We start from the raw sequence: 25,421 nt of genomic DNA, 5'->3' as shown, positions 1-25,421 counted from the left end.
GAGTGACAATATGGCCGTCGACTGGGTTTAAAGCCTCTCATTGGCCAATACACGAAATCAGCAACCCATGGTTTATATACATCATTGGCTGCATCGCGCTGAGCTCACTTCCGTGTATTCTTTATTCCACGGGCGCGTGCTTCCGTGTCCATTTTCACAAGTCAAGGCGCCGCGACAGGAGCACTCATCCGCCGTCGTCCGTAGCCGTGCGGTATAGCAGCGAGAGCTCTACATGCGAAGAAGTGGACATTTACACACTTTTGCGTACACAACTGGACTATTTCTTCTTCTGTTTATTTGTATTTTTTCTATCCACTCAAAGCTTGATTTTTAATTGCACATTTTGTATTACGAACTGATTTAAACGCCAAAATGGAGAATCAAGAAAGCAAGTATCTCCCGGAGCTTCTCGCGGAGAAGGACAGTATGGACGTGTCGTTTACGCACGCTATGAAACTTTTATCTGCAGGTAAAAACACGTTTTATTGGCAAATGTCCTGCCTCGACCAAAATGATTGATATTTTAGCCATTGCGATAAGATATTATTTTTTTATTCGTGCGTTTTGAAAACGACGCACATTGGCTAGACGGGACTGCTAACGTGGGTCTGCAAACAGACCCTTTTCATGGTCTGTGCTACGACCCGTCACCCCACTGCACCTACACGGTCTAGACACGGTTTAACAACCCCGTTGAATGAAACCGTGAAATACTAGCTCTCATTATCGAGTTTGTGGATTTCCATGCGCACATGGTAACCTATCTGAAATCTCTCCCTATCGCATGCTCCAAGCTGCCACCGCTGTATTGTCATAGTGGTCTTTCTGTGCCCTCAAACCAGAGAGAGAGAGAAACCAGAGAGAGAGAGAGAGAGAGAGAGAGAGAGAGAGAGAAACCAGAGAGAGAGAGAGAAACCAGAGAGCGAGAGAGAGAAACCAGAGAGAGAGAGAGAGAAACCAGAGAGAGAGAGAGAGAAACCAGAGAGAGAGAGAGAGAAACCAGAGAGAGAGAGAGAAACCAGAGAGAGAGAGAGAAACCATAGAGAGAGAGAGAGAAACCAGAGAGAGAGAGAAACCAGAGAGGGAGAGAGACCCAGAGAGAGAGAGAAACCAGAGAGACAGTGAGAGAGAGAGAAACCAGAGAGACACAGTGAGAGACAGTGATAGGACGTTCTGGCGTCTTTGTGTGGCAGATAACTCCCTTATTGTGTGGTCGTTGCCCCCCAGTAAACAAGCACAAAATACCATGTTTTCTGTCCCCTCTGCAGGCTGTCCAGAAACCCTTTGTATTTCCAATGTGGGTGATTGCACAGAGGGAGAAACTAATCCTAGTTGCATGTAGGTCGCTTTAAAACGTAATGTATGTGATTTATAAAAAAACAATTGTGATGGGTTTATTTTGTGTAGCCTACTATGGAAGCAAAAGTTGTGGGTGTGGTGAGACAAGCACGTTTTGTTCTGACTAGCAAACAACCGCACAAGGGTAGATTTATTCAAGTTTACCCCGTAAGAGAAGAAAAATGAAAAAAAGCATTTCAAATATATTTCTGGAATGTATTTTACATTTAAAAATGATTAAAAACATATGTTAATACTTGACGTACATCTGTAAATGTATTTGGAATACATGTGTTTGGTATGGAAATGTATCATTTGTTTTACAACGGCAGGGTTCGAGGACAGTTTAATACAGTGTAACTGTGTGACGATACCAGTGTAAGAATTAAGCAGTTTGTCTACCTGAACACGGTTGTTGTAGTTATTCGGTCAGTTTCGAGATGCTACCATTTCTGGGTTTATTTTTTTTTATTATTTTGTCTTTTTTTTGGGGGGGGGGGGGGGGGGGTGCTGGTTTCACGAACACATTTTAAGTCTAGTCCTGGACTAAATAGCATGCTCAGTGGGGATTCTCCAAGGAAATAACGGTTAATCTGTGTCCAGGAAACGGGCCCTTTTCAGTTCAGTCAAATGTGTAAAATATTACAGCTAAATTCTATTTTGAAAGGCAGAAATCCGGAGAAGCACAGCGATCAGTGGTTTAACATGTCTGAAATGTGTATAGTCTGGTGTTCCAGCTGGATCTGATACACTTTTCCATGGTGAAATTTGTTTTTATCCTTGGTCCTTTCCACCCATGTGTTTTGCATTCTAATACAGACCTCCTGGAATGGAAATCTAGTACAGTACCGTAACCTACCACTTGGTGGCGGTAGTTCATAGATATTGTTTAGCCATCTGACCTTATCAAGACCTTTTGGTGGCTGACAGTCAGTCAGTGCCTTTTTGAGATCACAGATGAAGGAATTTTATTTTTATTTATTTTTTATTTCACCTTTATTTATCCAGGTAGGCCAGTTGAGAACAATGTCTCATTTGCAACTGCGACCTGGCCAAGATAAAGCATAGCAATTTGACACATACAACAGAGTTACACATGGAATAAACAAAACATACTGTCAATAATACAGTAGAACAAAAGGGAACAAATAGTCCATATACATTGAGTGCAAATGAGGTAAGTTAAGGCAATAAATAGGCCAGGGAGCGTTTGACAGTGATGAGGGATGGTTGTTTGGTCGAAGACTTATTACGGATGCAGGCAATGAGGCAGTGATCGCTGAGATCTTGGTTGAAAACAGCAGAGGTGTATTTGAAGGGTGAGTTAGTTAGGATGACATCTATGAGTGAGCCCGTGTTTACGGATTTGGGGTTGTACCTGGTAGGTTCAATGATAATTTGTGAGATTGAGGGCATCAAGTTTAGATTGTAGGATGGCCGGGGTGTTAAGCATGTCCCCGTTTAGGTCACCTAGTAGCATGAACTCAGAAGATAGATGGGGGGGCAATCATTTCACATATGGTATCGTGGGCAGAGGGAGGTCTATAGCAAGTGGCAACAGTGAGAGATTTGTTTCTGGAAAGGTGAATTTTTAGAAGTAGAAGCTTGAATTGTTTGGGTACAGACTTGGATAGTAATACAGAACTCTGCAGGCAATCTTTGCAGTAGATTGCAACACCGCCCCCTTAGGCAGTTCTATCTTGGTGGAAAATGCTGTAGTTAGCGATGGAGATTTCAGGGTTTTTGGTGGTTTTCATAAGCCAGGATTCAGACACAGCTAAGACATCCGTGCTAAAGCAGTGAGTAAAACAAACAACCTAGCGAACCTCTGGCTCCCGGCTGCTAGCGAACCCTCTGGCTCCCGGCTGCTAGCGAACCCTCTGGCTCCCGGCTGCTAGCGAACCCTCTGGCTCCCGGCTGCTAGCGAACCCTCTGGCTCCCGGCTGGTAGCGAACCCTCTGGCTCCCGGCTGCTAGCGAACCCTCTGGCTCCCGGCTGCTAGCGAACCCTCTGGCTCCCGGCTGCTAGCGAACCCTCTGGCTCCCGGCTGCTAGCGAACCCTCTGGCTCCCGGCTGCTAGCGAACCCTCTGGCTCCCGGCTGCTAGCGAACCCTCTGGCTCCCGGCTGCTAGCGAACCCTCTGGCTCCCGGCTGCTAGCGAACCCTCTGGCTCCCGGCTGCTAGCGAACCCTCTGGCTCCCGGCTGGTAGCGTAGTTGACACGTTTGCACGTGGCATTCTGAGATGCTGTCATGACTTAAGGCTCTTTCATGTGTATGACTTCTAATGCTAACTACATTGTAGCTCAGTTGGTAGAGCATGGTGTTTGCAACGTGTTTGCCATGCCAGGGTTGTGGGTTCGATTCCCACGGGGGGCCAGCACAGAAAAAAAATTGTGAAATGTATGCATTCACTACTGTAAGTCGCTCTGGATAAGACCATCTGCTAAATGACTAAAATGTAAATGTGTAACATGGTAAGATTTTGTGTTTGAATCAATTGAATTCTCCCTTGTAGAAATCGAGAGAATCCAGAAAGGTGAGCCCAAGAAGGAAGGAGGAGATGCGTACCTGGACCTTTTCACCGTCAAGAATATCAAACTGAAGGAACGCGTGCTCATACCTGTCAAACAGTATCCGAGGGTAAGTCTTTTTCCCCTTTTACTCCTGTCCTTCATTCAGCAGCAGGGCTTAAATTACATGGGTGTCTGGGAGTATGCAAGCTCTCAGCCATGCTTTAGGAGACTCCAAATCAAACTTTATTTGTCACATGTGCCGAGTACAAGTGTAGACCTTACCGGGAAATGCTTACTTACAAGCCCTTAACCAACAGCTCTGTTTTTAAGACGAGTTAAGAAATGACACTGTTGGTTAAGGGCTTGTAAGCATTTCAGGGAGGTAACACATGTCACAGTAAAATGTTTCTCCCCGAGGGACAATGATCAGCGTTTTTAATAGATTTCCTCCACCCTCATTATTTAAAGTGGTACTAAAACCTCTGTATTTACATGGTGATTACACGGCTGGCAGAAACTTTAGTGTGTCCACAACCCTTCTACCAGTCTGCCGCTTGCATAATTGTTTCCGTTATAGCTGCTTCATGTTTCAAGTACTTTGATTGCCTAGTTCCTTATACTAGTGAAGGTCTTCCACATTTTGTATTGGGAAAGGCGACGTGACCCACTCTGAAACACTGTGCTTTAAGCAACAGGTACAGAAACAGTACAGCATCTTTTCAATACTCTAGAAGCCTTATTCACAGTGACCCATCCGCTGGACCCCCCCCCCCACACACAAAAAAAAACGGTTGAATCAACATTGTTTCCATGTCATTTCAACAAAAACATTCAATGTGCTGACGTTGAATTAAATTGGAAATCTGATTTAGATTTGAAGAAAGTCATCAAACTAAGGGAATTTAGTATTGTTTTCCCCCAAGTTAACTAGAAAATCCAATGATGTGAAATATTTTGTTGATTTCACATTCAATTCACGTTAGTTGACAACCAAATGTGTAAAAAAAAATACAAAAGTTAAAATGACGTCTGTGCCCAGTGGGATGTAGAAATCACATTGTTAGTCTATGATTCATTTTTTTTGGGGATGTCCTGTAATGTTTAAACTGGTTTCATTTGTTGGCTGACCTGGTCTTGTTTGTCCTGTCCCAAGTAACATACCTCATACCTCAGACTTTTGAAGCCGTATGCTGTTACACAAGGAACCATGTTCTGTAGTATAAAGCTGTCTTGTTTTCCTGTTTCCAGTTCAACTTTGTGGGAAAGATACTTGGCCCTCAGGGCAACACAATCAAACGCCTTCAGGAAGAGACTGGGGCCAAGATCTCTGTACTGGGCAAAGGCTCCATGAGGGACAAAGCCAAGGTGAGAGAGCTGGCATATATATACTTCGCACATCTGCTATCCACCTGTTACGCGCGCACGTTATCCACCTGTTACGCGCGCACACACATTATCCACCTGTTACGCGCGCACACAAATTATCTACCTGTTACGCGCACATCTGAGGGAGGGGGTCTGGCCACAGCTGTCCTACAGCGGAGGGAGGGAGGGGGTCTGGCCACAGCTGTCCTACAGCGGAGGGAGGGAGGGAGTCTGGCCACAGCTGTCCTACAGCGGAGGGAGGGAGGGAGTCTGGCCACAGCTGTCCTACAGCGGAGGGAGGGAGAGAGTCTGGCCACAGCTGTCCTACAGCGGAGGGAGGGAGAGAGTCTGGCCACAGCTGTCCTACAGCGGAGGGAGGGAGGGAGAGAGTCTGGCCACAGCTGTCCTACAGCGGAGGGAGGGAGGGAGGGAGGGAGAGAGTCTGGCCACAGCTGTCCTACAGCAGAGGGAGGGAGGGAGGGAGGGAGGGAGAGAGTCTGGCCACAGCTGTCCTACAGCGGAGGGAGGGAGGGAGGGAGGGAGGGAGAGAGAGAGTCTGGCCACAGCTGTCCTACAGCAGAGGGAGGGAGGGAGGGAGAGAGTCTGGCCACAGCTGTCCTACAGCGGACGGAGGGAGGGAGGGAGGGAGAGAGTCTGGCCACAGCTGTCCTACAGCAGAGGGAGGGAGGGAGGGAGGGAGGGAGAGAGTCTGGCCACAGCTGTCCTACAGCGGACGGAGGGAGGGAGGGAGGGAGAGAGTCTGGCCACAGCTGTCCTACAGCAGAGGGAGGGAGGGAGGGAGGGAGGGAGAGAGTCTGGCCACAGCTGTCCTACAGCGGAGGGAGGGAGGGAGGGAGGGAGGGAGGGAGAGAGTCTGGCCACAGCTGTCCTACAGCAGAGGGAGGGAGGGAGAGAGTCTGGCCACAGCTGTCCTACAGCGGAGGGAGGGAGGGAGGGAGGGAGAGAGTCTGGCCACAGCTGTCCTACAGCGGAGGGAGGGAGGGAGGGAGGGAGAGAGTCTGGCCACAGCTGTCCTACAGCGGAGGGAGGGAGAGAGGGAGAGAGTCTGGCCACAGCTGTCCTACAGCGGAGGGAGGGAGGGAGGGAGGGAGTCTGGCCACAGCTGTCCTACAGCGGAGGGAGGGAGGGAGAGAGTCTGGCCACAGCTGTCCTACAGCGGAGGGAGGGAGGGAGAGAGTCTGGCCACAGCTGTCCTACAGCGGAGGGAGGGAGGGAGGGAGTCTGGCCACAGCTGTCCTACAGCGGAGGGAGGGAGGGAGGGAGTCTGGCCACAGCTGTCCTACAGCGGAGGGAGGGAGGGAGGGAGTCTGGCCACAGCTGTCCTACAGCGGAGGGAGGGAGGGAGGGAGTCTGGCCACAGCTGTCCTACAGCGGAGGGAGGGAGGGAGTCTGGCCACAGCTCTCCTACAGCGGAGGGAGGGAGGGAGTCTGGCCACAGCTCTCCTACAGCTGTATGAAGGGATGGTTAGTTGCACCTGCCTCGCCCTGAAAATGAGGGTAGATTTATCTCACCTAGTTGACACCTTTTTTAGATTTTCAACTGTCCGTGGTCACCTGATAAAGGCCATGTTGACTAAAAGACTGTCATAGGTTACATAGACCCAGACCAAGGTGCCTTGTCTTCCTCAATAAGCTCTCTAACTGTCCTGTGTTGTGTTTCAGGAGGAGGGTCTGAGGAAAGGTGGTGAGGCCAAGTACGCACACCTGTCCATGGAGCTGCATGTCTTCATTGAGGTGTTTGCCCCCGTGCCCGAGGCTTACCTACGCATGGCACACGCCATGGAGGAAGTCAAGAAGTTCCTGTTTCCTGTGAGTGGATTAGACTCTTAAGTGTGGTGGTTCTGTAAGATGCTGTGTTGTATTTTTTTTTATTTTAATTTTTTATTTTAATTTTTTTCCTCTGAAGAAGCACGAATTGTGCGCAACGTCAGGAATTTTTTCTTCCTAAATTTTAACATGTGTTTCATGTCCTTGTCCGACCCTGCAGTACACTCTCTTAAAAATAAAGGTACAAGTTGAAACCAAATAGGGTGCTGAGAGCGATGCCTTAGGGAACAATTCTTAGGCTCTCCGAAGAACCATAAATAGGATGGTTCTTTTGAAGAACCATAAAAATAAACGTTTCTGCCCTCCGGAATTGAATAGCCCTGCTGTAGGGTTTTTAGTCTTATTTGCATATTTCCCAGGGTGCCTTTGGAGTGAATTTTAGAGGTACCAGTCTTGACTGTGTTTGTAGAATTCATTCATTTTCAGTCCTGGTGCTTCACCAAGTGAGATCCTAAGTGAATGTTATCATTAAACTGACATTCTTTAAGACGATACAGTACATCTCATAAGGCCCTCTTTTGAGGGTGTAGTTTTACCCTAATACAGTGGCATAAAACTGATTAGTTTACAGGCCACATCAAACTACAAGTCCCATTATGCTTGCTTATACAGTGCTCTGTGATTCCTGTTGGAATCCGGCCAGACTGGGGATATTAAACATTTAGACTTTTCATTCACCTGCATCCTGCATTCAGAATTACTGCCAGGATTAGGAAGACTAATGTATGAAACGAACTAAACCATATCATCTGGAACAAACATTTCAGAATGATTTAGATAAATGTGTATTATTTATATTTGAGTAGCATAAGATGGCTCTAGCAATCAATTTCCATGCAAACAAAAATAAAATATTGAAACAAACAATTCAAAATATCTACCTGCAATAGATAATGCTGGGAAATATAATAATGATGGGTGTTGGTTTTGTTTGACCACTGGTTATTAACATCAACACCGGGGCTATTTTACACCACTGAGTGTTAATGTAACTAAATCCACACTAGAAAAATGACACAGAAAAATCAACAATATTTTACACTGACCCAATATGCTGTGTGCTATGAAAGAAACACATCTGCATACTTCTGAAGAACTGTAGATTCCACGTCAAGAACCTCACACTTAACTAAAAAAAAAGGTTCTTTATCGGGCAAGAATTTTCGAAGGAACCTTAAGAGCAGAAGAACCCTTTAAGAACCTTTTTTTTTATTTATTTTTTTCAGTGTACCTTGTCATGGTTGTGATCAGTTGAGGAAACTAGCTTTTATTTTGTATTAGGAAAATGCAAGTTATTTTTCAGGACACAAATATATATATATTTTTTGTCATGGTATTGATTGGTCTGTTTGAACAATACACCAAGCAAGCACCAAGTCAGTAGATAGACTGGCCGACGGTGCTTGTTTACATGGAATAAACAGTTTGGATAGGGCAGCGAGCCTAATAAGCAATCAGCTTAAGAAGAATTGGGTGACTTTCCCAGTGCCAGCAGGGTGGCACCCATATTGCTCTAAATGTCCGTTAGCCTCCTGCGTTAAACGAGGACGAAGAGGCGTGAGATGCTGCCCCCAGACACTCATCTAACTGCTGTGGTACACTGTGGCATCGGAAAAACAGTAGGTGAATTGCTTCAATGGACTCGTTACTACGCCAGCATGAGCTGAATTCTTGAAAATAGAATGGAGTGTAATTTTCCACTGAGCAGTGTGAAACTGCTCTGCCTACCTCCACTTTTCTACCCTGGGACAGGGGATCTATAGAGTGTGTAGGTTTTTGTTCCAGCTCAGCATGAACACAAGTCAGGTCTGCAGATGGCGGTAGTGTTGGGACCTAGAGAATGTGCAGGCTTTTGTTCCGGCCCAGCACTTAATTTTGTCGTGCACCAATAGAAAATGGTATTGGTGCATGTCCTAAGTTTAAAAAAATTTAAAAAAATTATTTAGCAAAGGTTTTTCATATAGAGGTTGCTACAGATCTGTACCTGAGGGAAACCTCGAGCTACAGCATTCTAGGGTCACCAGCTCAACTCTGGTGGCCCTTTCCTAGAGCATTGGGGACTGCCATGTGGCCTCTAATGCATTGGAGGGATACAAAGTTTGGTAAATTAATAAAACTGAGTCGGATTTTACTGAATTCTGTTACCAAACTTTGCATCTGTGCAGTTTTTCCAGTAAATGTTTTTATTTTATTTATGTAAATTGTTCATAGTAGTCATTGTGCATAGAGTTGTGATTCATTAAATGTTTTTTGTTTGACTTACATTCTAAAGTGAAATATTTGAGAACTCGTAATTCTGTTACTGTGTAATTATTCTAATTGCTATACTAGCCACTCCCTCAGATGTCTGGTTGGTAACGGCAACAATGGCTGACTGTAAAATACTATGACGTTGTGCACTGCAACATGCCATACCATACCGCAGCATCCCGCTAGCTGTGCTGCCGTACTTCCATTTATTATGGATCCCCATTAGTTCCTGCCAAGGCATCATCTGCTCTTCCTGGGGTTTATTATGGATCCCCATTAGTTCCTACCAAGGCAGCAGCTACTCTTCCTGGGGTTTATTATGGATCCCCATTAGTTCCTGCCAAGGCATCATCTGCTCTTCCTGGGGTTTATTATGGATCCCCATTAGTTCCTACCAAGGCAGCAGCTACTGTTCCTGGGGTCCGGTAATATTAAGGCAACATTTTATTTTTTTTTTTAAATGTAATGTTACATTCATAACAGATTTTCACAACACTAAGTATGACGCATCTTTTTAAATGAGGACCCACTGTATGCAGTATTTCCATAAACTGTTGTGGTGGGTTACCTACAGTACTATATCATCGGCAGGACTTGTTTGGTTATTGCTTGTCTAGCTATGAAGTAATTGCAGCACTTAATTTCCCTGGAAAGACTATGCATGAATCATGGAGGTTAGACTGGTTTGTTTGGTTCGTATGGGTCAATGTAAATCAGTGATTTTGTTTGTGATTTTTCACCAGACAAACCTGTTTAGAAGTTATTGTAGTGCTCTGTATTACAATCATTTTCCCCCAAAAAAAATAATTCTAGGTTAGCGAGCTTCATTTGTCTGGGTTGATTTTCCTAAGCTGGGGAATGTGTTTTGATATGGCTGTTGCTCTGCAAGGCAGTCTGTTCTTCTCCTTGGCCCCCAAAAAATCTTTCCATGTTAGTTGGCTTAGGTAGGAATGGTTTAATGTTTAGCAGCATATTAACGGTCTATCTTGTTAAACGAAGGCGACGCCGTGTTGCTCTTGCTGATTGCATTAATTACGGAATCAGACTAAAGGTTGTTATCTGCGCGTTGTCACTCTAGAGATGAATGGACGCCAGCCAACCTGCCTGCGCTGCATATTATATAGTGCTCTACTTTATACTCGATCTCTATGGGAAACAGGGTGCCATTTGGGACAGAACACTGAATATTTCCTTTTGGCTGTCGGGATCACTAGAGGAGAGTCAGGCTCTCAAATAGCACCCTATTCCCTATTAAATAGTGCACTACTTTAACCCAGGGGCCCCTGCATCGGAACAGATTTATGAAAAGCAATTGATCGGGGTCACGGTTTAACATCCAGGCTGTATCACATCCGGCTGTGATTGAGAGTCCCAAAAGGGTGGCATACAATTGGCCCAGTGTTGTCCGGGTTTGGCCGTGGTAGGCCGTCATTGTAAAATAATAATTTGTTCTTAACCTTTCTAGCGCAGGCATTCCGCTAGCGACCTACCTCGACAACATCCGGTGAAATTGCAGAGCGCGAAATTCAAAGTACAGAAATATAAATATTTAACCTCTATGGGCTAGGTGGGACGTTAGCGTCCCACTCTATTCAACAGCCAGTGGAATCGGGCGGTGCGAAATACAAATGCCTCAAATGCTATAACTTCAATTTCTCAAACATAGGACTATTTTACACCATTTGAAAGATAAGACTCTCGTTAATCCAACCACATTGTCCGATTTCAAAAAGGCTTTACATCGAAAGCAAAACATTAGATTATGTCAGGAGAGTACCCAGCCAAAAGTAATCACACAGACATTTTCAAAGCAAGCATATATGTCACAAAAACCCAAACCACAGCTAAATGCAGCACTAACCTTTGATATTCATTAGATGACACTCCTAGAACATTATGTTATACATGCATGTTTTGTTCAATGAAGTTCATATTTATATCAAAAACCAGCTTTTTACATTAGCATGTGATGTTCAGAACTAGCATACCCACCGAAAACTTCCGGTGAATTTACTAAATTACTCATAAACGTTGACAAAATACATAATTATTTTAAGAATTATAGATACAGAACTCCTTTATGCAATTGCTATGTCAGATTTTAAAATAGCTTTTCGGCGAAAGCACATTTTGCGGTATTCTGAGTACATAGCTCGGCCATCACAGGCTAGCTGTTCAGACACCCGCGAACTTCGGGGCTCACTAAACTCAGAATTACTATTAGAAAAATTGGATTACCTTTGCTGTTCTTCGTCAGAATGCACTCCCAGGACTTCTACTTCAACAAATGTTGTTTTGGTTCCAAATAATCCATAGTTATATCCAAATGCCTCAGTTTTGTTCGTGCGTTCAGGTCACTATCCAAAGGGTAACGCGCAAGCGCATTTCGTGACAAAAAAATTCAAAATGTTCCTTTTACCGTACTTAGAAGCATGTCAAACGCCGTTTAAAATCAATTTTTATGCTATTTTTCTCGTAAAAAAAGCGATAATATTCCAACCGGACAACGTTGTATTCATTCAGAGGGAAAGAAAAAAATGGTGAGGTCTCGTGAAGCGCATCTCCAGTCTCTGTCACCAGGCAGGCCACTGACAAACTCTGCTGCTGTTATCTGCCCAGAGACAGGAGACGCGTCAATCCGGTTTCTGAAGGCTTTAGAGAGCCAATGGAAGCCTTAGAAAGTGTCACGTAACAGCACAGATACTGTAATTTTGATAGAGATGCAACAGAAGGACTACAAATTGTAAGACAGGCCACTTCCTGCTTGGAATCTTCTCAGGTTTTTTTGCCTGCCATATGAGTTCTGTTATACTCACAAACACCATTCAAACAGTTTTAGAAACTTTAGAGTGTTTTCTATCCAAATCTACTAATAATATGCATATTCTCGTTTCTGGGCAAGAGCAGTAACCAGTTTAAATCGGGTACGTTTTTTATCCGGATGTGAAAATACTGACCCCTAGCCCAGACAGGTTAACATTCATGTGTAATACATCAAAATAAAGCTTAACTTCTTGTTAATCCAGCCACTGTGTCAGATTTCAAAAAGGCTTTACGGTGAAAACACACCATGCGATTATCTGAGGACAGCGCCCCACATACAAAACCATGAAACATTTTTCAACCAGGCAGGTGCGACACGAAAGTCAGAAATAGCGATATAATAATGCCTTACCTTTGAAGATCTTCTGTTGGCACGCCAAAGGTCCCAGGAACATCACAAATGGTCCTTTTGTTCGATAAAGTCCTTCTTTATATCCATAAAAACTCAGTTTAGGTGGCGCGCTTCAGTCAATAATCCACTGGTTTCCCTCCTTCAAAATGAATCACAAACGTAACCAATAAACTTATCCAAACAAGTCAAACAATGTTTATAATCAAACCTTATGTTCCCTAGTACGTAAATAAATGATAAAATTTAAGACGGAGAATAGTATGTTCATTACTGGAGATAAATAACAAAAAATGTGCTTTCCTTCACGCGCATGGAAACACTACAGCCAAAATGGGAGCCACTTAGAAAAACTACAATTCTAGCTCATTTTTCCAAAAACCAGCCTGAAATTCTTTCTAAAGACTGTTGACATCTAGTGGAAGCTCTAGGAACTGCAATCTGGGAGGATTTCGCCTCATAATAAAAGTGACAGCCATTGGAAACAGTGGTGGGTTTTTTTGGGGGGGGGGGTGGCTTCGCCTGCCATATCAGTTCTGTTATACTCAGACATTACTTTAACAGTTTTAGTAACTTTAGAGTTTTCTATCCAAATCTACAAATTATATGCATATCCTAGCTTCTGGGCTGAGTAACAGGCAGTTTACTTTGGGCACGCTTTTCATCCGGATGTCAAAATACTGCCCCCTAGCCCAAAGAGGTTAACTGACTTGCCTTTAAAGAAAACATTTTTACCCCCAAAAAGAGAAAGACTGTTTGATGCTGGGTGTTGCTGGTTGTCCACTGCAGGAGTCTGTCATTATGTATCTGTCGTGGTCCCGTGTGGCTCAGTTGGTAGAGCATGGTGTTTGCAATGCCAAGGTTGTGGGTTCGATTCCCACAGGGGACCAGTATGGGAAAAAAAAAGAAATGTATGCATTCACTACTGTAAGTCGCTCTGGATAAGAGCGTCGACTAAAATGTAAATGTAAAATGTCCAACCTCTCCACTAAACTGAGGAAGATTTACCATTAGGGTACATGCACTAGGTATTTTACCTGCTTGCATACGTAAAGACTAGGGAGAGACACACACACACACACACTGTTTTAAGGGCTTTTTGAGACTGTCTCTCATTGCCTTGCTCTTATAGTCATTAGTGAAATGCTTTGTGGCTCAGTATACTGAACACAGGGCTGTGGGGTGAAACAGGGATGCAGCTTGAGCCCCACCCTCTTCAAAATAAATATATTATTATAGAACCAAAACATAAACACAACAGGCAAAGTGTTGGTTTCATGAGCTGAAATAAAAGAACAGAAATGTTCCGTACCCACACAAAGCGTATTTCGCTCATATTCTGCATGCAATTGTTTACATCCCTGTTAGTGAGCATTTTATCCTTTGTCAAGATATTCCGTCCACCTGACAGGTGTATCTAGAAGCTGGTTTTAACATGGTCATTACATAGGTGCACCTTGTCATGCAACACAATGCCACAGATGTTTTGAGGGAGTTGGCATGGTGACTGTTGCCAGCTCTGGTCACTGATGTACAGTTGAAGTCAGAAGTTTACATACACTTAGGTTGGAGTCATTTAACTTGTTTTTCAACCACTCCACAAATGTCTTGTTAACAAACTATAGTTTTGGCAAGGCGGTTAGGACATCTACTTTGTGCATAACACAAGTCATTTTTCCAACAATTGTTTACAGACAGATTATTTCACTTATAATTCACTGTATCACAATTCCAGTGGGTCAGAAGTTTACATACACTAAGTTGACTGTGCCTTTTTAAACAGCATGGAAAATTCCAGATAATGTCAGCTTTAGAAGCTTCTGATAGGCTAATTGAGTCAATTGGAGGTGTACCTGTGTATGTATTTCAAGGCCTACCTTCAAATTCAGTGCCTCTTTGCTTGACATCATGGGAAAATCAAAAGAAATCAGCCAAGACTTCAGAAGAAAAAAAATTGTAGACCTCCACAAGTCTGGTTCATCCTTGGGAGCAATTTCCAAACACCTGAAGGTACCACGTTCATCTGTACAAACAATAGTATGCAAGTATAAACACCATGGGACCACCCAGCCGTCATACCGCTCAGGAAGGAGACGCATTCTGTCTCCTAGAGATTAACGTACTTTGGTGCGAAAAGTGCAAATCAATCCCAGAACAACAGCAAAGGGCCTTGTGAAGATACTGGAGGAAACGGGTACAAAAGTATCTATATCCACAGTAAAATGAGTCCTAAATCGACATAACCTGAAAGGCCGCTCAGCAAGGAAGAAGCCACTGCTCCAAAACCGCCATAAAGAAAGCTAGACTACGGTTTGCAACAGCACATGGGGACAAAGATTGTACTTTTTGGAGAAATGTCCTCTGGTCTGATCAAACAAAAATAGAACTGTTTGGCCATAATGACCATCATTATGTTTGGAGGAAAAAGGGGAGGCTTGCAAGCCGAAGAACACCATCCCAACCGTGAAGCACGGGGGTGGCAGCAGCATGTTGTGGGGGTGCTTTGCTGCAGGAGGGACTGGTGCACTTCACAAAATAGATGGCATTATGAGGTAGGAAAACTGTGGATATATTGAAGCAACATCTCAAGACATCAGTCAGGAAGTTAAAGCTTGGTCGCAAATGGGTCTTCCAAATGGACAATGACCCCAAGCATACTTCCAAAGTTGTGGCCAAATGGCTTAAGGACAACAAAGTCAAGGTATTGGAGTTGCCATCACAAAGCCCTGACCTCAATCCTATAGAAAATTTGTGGGCAGAACTGAAAAAACCATGTGCGAACAAGGAGGCCTACAAACCCGACTCGGTTACACCAGCTCTGTCAGGAGGAATGGGCCAAAATTCACCCAACTTTTTGTGGGAAGCTTGTGGAAGGCTACCTGAAACGTTTGACACAATATAAAGGCAATGCTACCAAATACTCATTGAGTGTATGTAAACTTCTGACCCACTGGGAATGTGATGAAAGAAATAAAAGCTGAAATAAATAATTCTCTCTACTATTATTCTGACATTTCACATTCTTAAAATAAAGTGGTCATCCTAACTGACCAAAGACAGGGACATTTTTACTAGGATTAATTGTCAGGAATCGTGAAACTGAGTTTAAATGTATTTGGCTAAGGTGTATGTGAACTTCCGACTTCAACTGTATGTTAATTTCTGTACCATAAGCCGAACATCGTTTTAGAGAAGTTGGCGGTACATCCAACCGGCCTCGCAACCGCAGACCACATGTAACCACGCCAGCCCAGGACCTCCACATCCTGCTTCTTCACCTGTGCGATCGTCTGGGTCCAGCATCCAAGACGACTGATGAAACTGATGCGTATTTTCTGTCTGTAATAAAGCCCTTTTGTGGGGAAGCACTCATTCTGATTGGCTGATTGGCTGGCCTTTGCTCCCCAGTGGGTGGGCCTATGTGAAATCCATAGATTAGGGCCTAATGAATTTATTTCCTTATGAACTAACTATGTAAAATTTTACCGCGTTGTGTTTTATATTTGTTCAGTATAATTACCTTTTCCCTCCTTCCCTATCCTCCCATCTTTACTACCAACCCTCATCCTTTTTGTCTGTCCTCTCTCTCTCTTTCTCTCAGGACATGATGGATGACATATGTCAGGAGCAGTTCATGGAGATGGGTTATTTGAACGGGGGCCAGGAGCACGGGCCAGGGGCCCCACGAGGCAGAGGAGGACCACCGGGCCCTAGGGGCCGAGGAGGGCCTCCGGGACAACCAGGGGCACCCAGGTAAACAGACTGAGGATGAAATTAATCAAGGTGGCTGAGTTATTGTCTGGCTGAGTTATTGTCTGGTCTATCTGCAGTATGTCTGTTCAAATAACACTTCACCCTCTGTCTCCTCTGTTTCTCTGTATGCATTGTCTTCAACCTCAATCTCCTTCCTCTTTTCTGTCTGCATTATCTTCACCCTCTGTTTCTGTCTGCATTCTCTTTCTCTACTCTCTCTTGCTTGCTCTGTCTCTCTTCCTCCATCTTTCCAGGGGTAGGGGTATGCCCCAACGTGGAAGTACCACCAGGGGAGGTCCAGTCAGAGGCGGGGTAGCGAGGGGAGCACCAGCAGGAAGAGGAGGACCTCCAGCAACCCCTGCCAGAGGGGCAACAGCGCCCCGAGCCAGACTCACTGCCCCTGGTGGGCCTCCGAGAATGCCCCTTCCACCCCCCCACCAACACGCCCCAGCACCGGAACAATATGAGGAATATGTAAGTTAAAATAACTTTATTATTCCGTGATGTTTTAAGTTAAAATAACTTTATTATTCCGTGACATTTTACCTTTTTTTTTTTTTTTTTTTTTTTTTTTTTTTTGAATCTTAAACATCTCTTCTATGTTTAATATTATCCAGCTAATTTGAGTTTTTATGTTATAATGATCAAGTTACATTGTAACAATGCCCATGCTGGAATTCAGAGAACACGTAGGGTCAAACCGTCATCGTGTAACGCTTTGAAGCCTGTAATTAACAATTTAATAGTCCAGTCTGGTTATTTATTTAACCATTAATTTATCCCGGTTAGTTCTCTATTTCACCAGGGAGATCAGATCTAGGTCAAGACAGCAGCAGTAGCTGGAGCCGACTAGTAATGTGTTATTGTAGAGAGCAACAGCGTTGCTAGGTCTACCTCTTCATAAGACATTTATATAAAGGAAATTTTAATGAAATTTTTAAGAACTACCCCTGTTTTATAATTGGATTCACCTTTATTTTATGGGTTAAGGGTTGGTAACGGCGGCTCAGTACCTCCCGGGTTAAGGGTTGGTAACAGGGGCTCAGTACCTCCCGGGTTAAGGGTTGGTAACAGGGGCTCAGTACCTCCCGGGTTAAGGGTTGGTAACAGGGGCTCAGTACCTCCCGGGTTAAGGGTTGGTAACGGCGGCTCAGTACCTCCTGGGTTAAGGGTTGGTAACGGCGGCTCGTGGTACCTCCTGGGTTAAGGGTTGGTAACGGCGGCTCGTGGTACCTCCCGGGTTAAGGGTTGGTAACAGGGGCTCAGTACCTCCTGGGTTAAGGGTTGGTAACAGGGGCTCAGTACCTCCTGGGTTAAGGGTTGGTAACAGGGGCTCAGTACCTCCCGGGTTAAGGGTTGGTAACAGGGGCTCAGTACCTCCCGGGTTAAGGGTTGGTAACGGCGGCTCAGTACCTCCCGGGTTAAGGGTTGGTAACGGCGGCTCAGTATCTCCCGGGTTAAGGGTTGGTAACAGGGGCTCAGTACCTCCCGGGTTAAGGGTTGGTAACGGCGGCTCAGTATCTCCCGGGTTAAGGGTTGGTAACGGCGGCTCGTGGTACCTCCCGGGTTAAGGGTTGGTAACGGCGGCTCAGTACCTCCCGGGTTAAGGGTTGGTAACGGGGGCTCGTGGTACTTCCTGGGTTTGGTAACGGTGGCTCGTGGTACACAGCATTGCAGCTCTTCAGTTAATGAAAGTTCTTCCTTTTGTTGCCAACTTATTTGCAGTCTAGATCTCACACATCAATTGGTGAATGAAATTCACTTCACAGGCCGAGGATGACCTCTCACGTTTATTTTGTTCTCTCTCTCTCTGCTCCTCCTTCTGACCCCCAACCTATTCTCCCTCTCTCTTCTCTCTCACTCTCTCTCCCCTTCTCACTAGGCCTATGATGAAAGCTACACTGAGCCAGCGTACGAGTCATACGACAGTTACTACAGTCAGCCACAGGCGTGAGTCACCCGTCTCTCCATCTATTGGCAACAAACCACACACACACCACGCATTGGCTGTCACATCCTTGCTCTTCACGGTTACACATACCCTACTTATTAACTGGAGTATCGAGTTATGGAGAATGTTGGGACTGAAATAGTTCTGAATTCATAAGGATAAACTTTCCCTGTGGTAGGATTGTTTTGAGTCTGTTTTTTTAAGTTGGTTAGTTCAGCTAACCTTCGCTACGTTTGAAATCGGATGACATCAGTTATTAAAGGTATTATTTTATATTTTTGTATTAATTTGTTTGTTTATCTTATCTATTAAGTGAGAGCATATTTTATTAATGGGATGTATATTGAACATGACTACTGGTAGGCTTGGTTTGCTGGCTGGGTAGGTTTTTCTGCTTAGCTTGGTTTGCTGGCATGCAGCAATTTCAACAATTTTACTGAGTTACAGTTCATATAAGGAAATCAGTCAACTTACATGCATTCATTAGGCCCTAATCTATGGAGGGGTTGGTCTGGAAGGGCGTAGGCCCACCCACCTGGGAGCCAGGCCCACCCACGTTTTTCCCCACAAAGGGGCTTTATTACAGACAGAAATACTCCTCAGTTTCACCTGCTGTTCCGGGTGGCTGGTCTCAGACGATCCCGTAGTTGAAGCCGGATGTGGAGGTCCTGGCCTGGCTTGGTTACACTTGTTCTGCAGTTGTAAGGCCAGTTGGACGTACTGCCAAATTCTCTAAAACGATGTTGGAGGCGGCTTATGGTAGAGAAATGAACATTAAATTATATGGCGACAGCTCTGCTGGACATTCCTACAGTCAGCATGCCAATTGAACGCTCCCTCAAAACTTGAACGATCTGTGGCATTGTGGTGTGTGACAAGTGCACATTTTAGTGGCCTTTTATTGTCCCCGGGACAAGGTGCACCTGTGTAATGATCATGCTGTTTATTCAGCTTCTTGATATGCCACACCTGTCAGGTGGATGGATTATCTTGGCGAAGGAGAAATGCTCTCTAAAATGGATATGAACAAATTGGTGCACAACATTTGAGAGAAATAAGCTTTTTGTGCGTATGGAACATTTCTGGGATATTTTGTTTCAGCTCATGAAACATAGGACCAACACTACTAAGTTACGTTCATATTTTTGCTCAGTATATATTTGTCATTTATCAGACGCTCTTATCCAGAGGGACTTACAGTAGTACGTTTTTCATACTTATTTTCCTACTTTGTTAGCTTGTTCTAATTTGAAATGTTTTTTCTCCTCTGTTCTGCTCTTAGAGAGCCAGAGTACTACGACTACGGACATGGAGAAACACAGGAAGCATATGAACCCTACGGTAAGACGTCAACACTCCACTCTCAAGCCAAACCTCTCGTCCTAGCGCTCACCCTTTATGATGTGGGATATCCTTATTCTGGCTTGATTATTGCTTCTGTAACTGGTAAATTACATGACTAATGCTGATAGCAACATGTCTTCAATACATCCTTGTTGAAATGCTTGGGAAACAGAATTCTGAGTTTCAAACGGAAATTGTGTTGGTTGGAGATTTCTACTTGTCATCCAAGCTCATTTTGTAATGACATTTTATGTTTGTCTGATCTGTTCTGTCCGTCTCTGTCGTGTGTGTGTTCACCCCTCTAGCCCAGGACGACTGGAACGGGACCCAGAGAGCGGCACCGGGGGGAAAGGCCCCCCCTGCCAGAGCGGCTAAGGGCCCTTACCGAGAACACCCCTATAGACAATACTGAACTCACCATGCCAACGCCTAGCGACCAACGCTACCACTGTTAACGCGTTGCCCCGACAACCAACCACCAACCTGTCTACCACGGCAGCTCTTGCTCTAAGCAACCCTCGACAAAAGTAATTGTCCGTTTTGGTTTGGAATTTTTTACTACACTGGACTTTTACGAGCCGAAAATCATGATCATAACTGATCGAAGCTGATTTGATATATAATTCAGACCTTAAAGCGTTTTTTGGGGGGAATTTGAAGTTTTAGTTGATTTCTGTTTTTTTCCTCTCTGACCCTGTCTCCCTCTTGGCTTTTTTTTGCACTGTTGATCGTAAAAGGTTTTTTATTTTTAATGTTTGGATTTAAACTCACTTCTAGCGGAGTTAGACTACTTATCCACTTGTTATCGTCTTTAAAGGGAAATTTCCCCCAAAAAATCTACTTCATATTCATTATCTCCAGTACAACATATGTGAACACGGTGCGTTTCTACGTTTTGTAGTTAAACAAAAAAATACAAATAGTTTTTAAATGTTTCCCACGACGACATCGGTGTGCAACTAATTGACTACTAATTGGTTGATTTCATTGGAAACACTTATCTTCATCTGGTTTACTACAAAACATATAAACGCACCATTTTCACAAGCATTGTTGTTGGTTCTGGAGATGATGAATATGAAGGAGAACCGTTCATTATTTTGTTTAAAACTATACTTTGAGGGACAGTTGCAGATTCCCATTTAGGCTACATTTCAAAATTCTTTTTTTATTTTTTATATAGCAAAGTAAAAGAAACTTAAACACTGTTTCAATTATGTAATATAGACCAAACAAAAACGCCAAGTCAAAGGAAACAGTAAAAACAAACAAATGTTAATGGAATTTGATTTAGTATTCCCATTTGTTTTAAATAGTCTTTAATTAAAAGTTGTCAATGTAGACTTAGGCAGCAGCGATTCTTTATTTTTTTTAATTTTATTTGTAATTTTTTTAATATAATGACATTTTCTCATTGTACATTTAGAGTTTTGAAATATAGCCCTGATATCCCCTGTTGAGATGGACTGTCCTCACATACTTCATTGGTTTTTATTAAAGTTGGTTCAACAGTAAGTTAATTTTATTATGTCTCTACAGTCGATGTCTTTTTATAAGTAGAATATGGTCTTAGATCGGGCCTCATGTCATGCTAAATAATATCACCTGTCAGTACAGGATCTTATTGGTTGAATCTGATTCTATAAACTGCATGTAAAAAAAAAAAAACGATGCAATGAAGGATTGGGACAAAAATCTCCACATGAAGGGATCCTGCAGCTTTTCAATCTGATCTCTTGTACATACTTTTAAATCGTCCAAATTGCACATCTACTATTCTGCCACTGGTATATGTACCCTCCACATTAAAATGCATTATGCTCCATGTGTAAGGCTTGCATAAATAGGTAACTACTAAATCTGTCCAAAAGATGTTTTGCAGCAATTTGTCAATAAAGACTAGTTTGTTTTTCTATGAAACTTCCGTAACTTGGTTTATTTCTTTTCCTGTCCTAGTTAAATTTGAAATGTCATTTTTAAATAGCATTTAACAGGCTGCTAGTTAGAGGTGTTTTTCTTGTTATTTCTCTTCAAAAACACATTTTAAAAAATTTAAATGTATTGTAATCTGAAGACCTTAACGTATACTAAATGATGTCTTGACTGATTATTTAAAAAAAAAAAACAGCACGACTTATTCTTTCTCTCTCTTTCTATACTTTTAAAAAGGAACCAGAGGTAAAACCTGTAAAATAACCTGGATAGCTTCCTAATGTGTTTAAAGCTCTAAAGCATTGAGTGCCTGGGTATGTATAAAGACTTTTTCAATCCATCTTACCTGTGGTCGTAGAACAACTTTAATGAGAAATGCATTGCTAGACTCTTGTTAGTAAATTTAACTGAACTCCAACCATTTTAGGTTTCAGGGTTTGACCTCGATGTTCTTGTCATGTGTAGTGGCCGACGCGGTGGCTAGTTTAGTAAAGAGAGTAATGGCAGTGCAATGGAGAGGATGGTTTTAACCGTAATCGCTCCACTATAAAGGTAACCCTAAATGAGTAATTTGATTGTGTGTTTACACAGTGAATTAAACTGCTGGTAAATGCGTGCAATTTAGTAAAAGAAGAATTCTAGTCATGCAAAATAAAAAAAGACCAAAAGTACAACAAAAAAATGGAACTTCAAATATTATTGCACTTGTAAGATTTTTAATTTACTAAAATAACTTTGCTGTGTACTTTACAAAATATCCTATAATAGTTTTATTAATGCAACTCTTGCTAAAATGAAAATCTGCAAAGCCGAATCTCTAATATCTTCTGAACCAGTTTGAGCTGCTGCTACTTTTTCTTTGGAAATATGTTTTGTAAACGTTGCATATTACTGTAATGGTGAACGTCTCTGACATCTTGTAGAAAGTAATGGACAAAAAGCTTGAGTTGCATGACTACTACTACTTTAGACTTTGCATGATTTTTAATTTTTTTTTAACTGAACTATCCACTAGTGTTTTTTCATTGGTTATTGATTTAATATCTCTTCCATCAGGTCCAGCTATTAGTCAGTGAAGAACCAATCAGAGGTCGGCTTAGTGGAGAGATGAAACCATGCCTACCTCAGGTAGGAATTTGTATTTTTTGCTTAAGGGGGTTTTGCAACAATATTTGCCAAGGCCGATATTCATAAACCATCTCAGAGTAGCATTGCTGATCTGAGGTCAGTTGTACCTTTTAAAAAAAATTATAAATGTGATTTTATACGGACAGGAAGGACCTGATCCTAGATCAACAATCCTACTCTTAGACTCTTTATGAATACAGACCCAGATTTATAGCCATACTGGAAATTCACATTCCAGGAGTGTGTGGCTGATAAACCAATAGTCAAGTTACTACTTATGTAGAACCATACACACTGGCCAGAGCCATATAGACTGGCTGGCAGTCTTTATTTTATAAGGCTCTTGTGGGGGTTAGGTTCTAAGCTGTCACAGCCAGGTTAGCATGTTACAATTATAATTTTGGTACAATTTGTAACAAGCCACCCTTTAGAGCCAAGGATCACGCTTCAATCAGTCAAAGCAGAGGCCCCGGAGGGTTGGTTGTGACAGGACGGTAACCGTGGAGCCCTGGAGGGTGGGTTGTGACAGGACGGTAACCGTGGAGCCCCGGAGGGTCGCGACAGGACGGTAACCGTGGAGCCCCGGAGGGTCGCGACAGGACGGTAACCGTGGAGCCCCGGAGGGTTGTGACAGGACGGTAACCGTGGAGCCCCGGAGGGTCGCGACAGGACGGTAACCGTGGAGCCCCGGAGGGTCGCGACAGGACGGTAACCGTGGAGCCCCGGAGGGTGGGTTGTGACATGACGGTAACCGTGGAGCCCCGGAGGGTGGGTTGTGACAGGACGGTAACCGTGGAGCCCTGGAGGGTGGGTCGCGACAGGACGTTAACCGTGGAGCCCCGGAGGGTGGGTCGCGACAGGACGGTAACCGTGGAGCCCCGGAGGGTGGGTTGTGACAGGACGGTAACCGTGGAGCCCCGGAGGGTCGCGACAGGACGGTAACCGTGGAGCCCCGGAGGGTCGCGACAGGACGGTAACCGTGGAGCCCCGGAGGGTCGCGACAGGACGGTAACCGTGGAGCCCCGGAGGGTAGCGACAGGACGGTAACCGTGGAGCCCCGGAGGGTTGTGACAGGACGGTAACCGTGGAGCCCCGGAGGGTTGTGACAGGACGGTAACCGTGGAGCCCCGGAGGGTTGTGACAGGACGGTAACCGTGGAGCCCCGGAGGGTTGTGACAGGACGGTAACCGTGGAGCCCCGGAGGGTTGTGACAGGACGGTAACCGTGGAGCCCCGGAGGGTTGTGACAGGACGGTAACCGTGGAGCCCCGGAGGGTCGCGACAGGACGGTAACCGTGGAGCCCCGGAGGGTGGGTTGTGACAGGACGGTAACCGTGGAGCCCCGGAGGGTGGGTTGTGACAGGACGGTAACCGTGGAGCCCCGGAGGGTCGCGACAGGATGGTAACCGTGGAGCCCCGGAGGGTGGGTTGTGACAGGACGGTAACCGTGGAGCCCCGGAGGGTCGCGACAGGACGGTAACCGTGGAGCCCCGGAGGGTCGCGACAGGACGGTAACCGTGGAGCCCCGGAGGGTCGCGACAGGACGGTAACCGTGGAGCCCCGGAGGGTCGCGACAGGACGGTAACCGTGGAGCCCCGGAGGATTGTGACAGGACGGTAACCGTGGAGCCCCGGAGGGTCGCGACAGGACGGTAACAGTGGAGCCCCGGAGGGTGGGTCGTGACAGGACGGTAACCGTGGAGCCCCGGAGGGTGGGTCGTGACAGGACGGTAACCGTGGAGCCCCGGAGGGTGGGTCGTGACAGGACGGTAACCGTGGAGCCCCGGAGGGAGGGTCGCGACAGGATGGTAACCGTGAAGCCCCGGAGGGTTGTGACAGGACGGTAACCGTGGAGACCCGGAGGGTTGTGAAATAGAACCTGCAGGTAGTGAAGGGTTACTAGGTGATGATAACATCAGAGCTATGTTGAGAAGCTAGTTCTTCTTAACTGGGTTTGGTGATTTTAAATGAGCTCTACTTCAGTCCTTCCTAGTATAGCCAGATAGATGGCTGTTAGTGGAGGAGTGACCAACCATCCTCCTGGTGAGATCAAGGCTTTCCTTCCAGCCTTGATCCAAAGCTCGTTTATACTGCCAATAATGATCCTGGTCAGCTAGTAGTCTAAGACTTGAGTGTAGGGGAATGTTGAATATATCAAATTGAAATTATAAAGGGATGTTCAGGACAGCAGCTTAATTCCCTTTAGTTATATATATTACTGATGTATTTTGGAGCTAACTCCTTCTTCAAGGCATGTAAAATATATCAATGCAGATTGGTTTTGGTTCTCCTTTCTCATTGTGTTGAATTTACCAATGCAGATTGGTTCTTGTAGAAATGAATGCTGACATGATTGATTGGTTATGTTTTCTGTGTTCCTCCTCTGCAGTGAGGTGGTGCAGCAAGCTCCTACATGACCGAGCCCCATTAGGCTCCACAGTGAAGGACCGACCCAGTGGAGAGCACCAATCCTGGGGGGAGGGCAGGCTGCCAAGAGGACCAGAGAACAGAAGGAGCCTACTAGGGAGTGAGAAAGGGTGCCTTGACCCTGCTAGAAGAAAAGGGGTGGATTCTAGCTACAGGCTCTGTATGAGGGGAGAATAGTCTGGCTCAAATGACTGCAATGTGGACTATGACACGAGCTGCGACTCTATGACACGAGCTGCGACTCTATGACACAAGATGCTGCGACTCTATGACACGAGCTGCGACACTATGACACGAGCTGCGACGCTATGACACGAGCTGCGACACTATGACACGAGCTGCGACTCTTATGACACGAGCTGCGACGCTATGACACGAGCTGCGACGCTATGACACGAGCT

The 25,421-nt window shown here is 44.7% G+C and overlaps 1 protein-coding gene across 1 annotated transcript; it reads left to right on the top strand.

The window, feature by feature from the left end:
- Positions 1-157: 157 nt before the first annotated feature.
- Positions 158-20,242, top strand: khdrbs1b (KH domain containing, RNA binding, signal transduction associated 1b). The gene is made up of 9 exons (XM_014178759.3): positions 158-469; positions 3,855-3,979; positions 5,101-5,217; positions 6,901-7,047; positions 16,089-16,240; positions 16,495-16,714; positions 18,123-18,190; positions 19,474-19,532; positions 19,841-20,242. The coding sequence occupies exons 1-9, from the start codon at positions 373-375 to the stop codon at positions 19,945-19,947; spliced, it is 1,092 nt and encodes a 363-aa protein (XP_014034234.1). The 5' UTR covers positions 158-372; the 3' UTR covers positions 19,948-20,242.
- Positions 20,243-25,421: the final 5,179 nt, after the last annotated feature.

This window comes from Salmo salar, chromosome 27 (assembly GCF_965601325.2).
Source record: "Salmo salar chromosome 27, fSalSal1, whole genome shotgun sequence".
Lineage (NCBI taxonomy): Eukaryota > Metazoa > Chordata > Actinopteri > Salmoniformes > Salmonidae > Salmo > Salmo salar.
The sequence above is the reverse complement of the archived record's forward strand: the minus strand, read 5'-3'. Positions and strand labels throughout refer to the sequence as shown.

What these genes read in the sequence shown, in the direction of transcription:
- khdrbs1b (XM_014178759.3), top strand. Translation starts at nt 373, where the DNA reads ATGGAGAATCAAGAAAGCAAGTATCTCCCGGAGCTTCTCGCGGAGAAG. An exon ending in CTGTCAAACAGTATCCGAGG is followed by an intron (nt 3,980 to 5,100) that starts GTAAGTCTTTTT and finishes TCCTGTTTCCAG; the next exon opens with TTCAACTTTGTGGGAAAGAT. An exon ending in CGGAACAATATGAGGAATAT is followed by an intron (nt 16,715 to 18,122) that starts GTAAGTTAAAAT and finishes CCTTCTCACTAG; the next exon opens with GCCTATGATGAAAGCTACAC.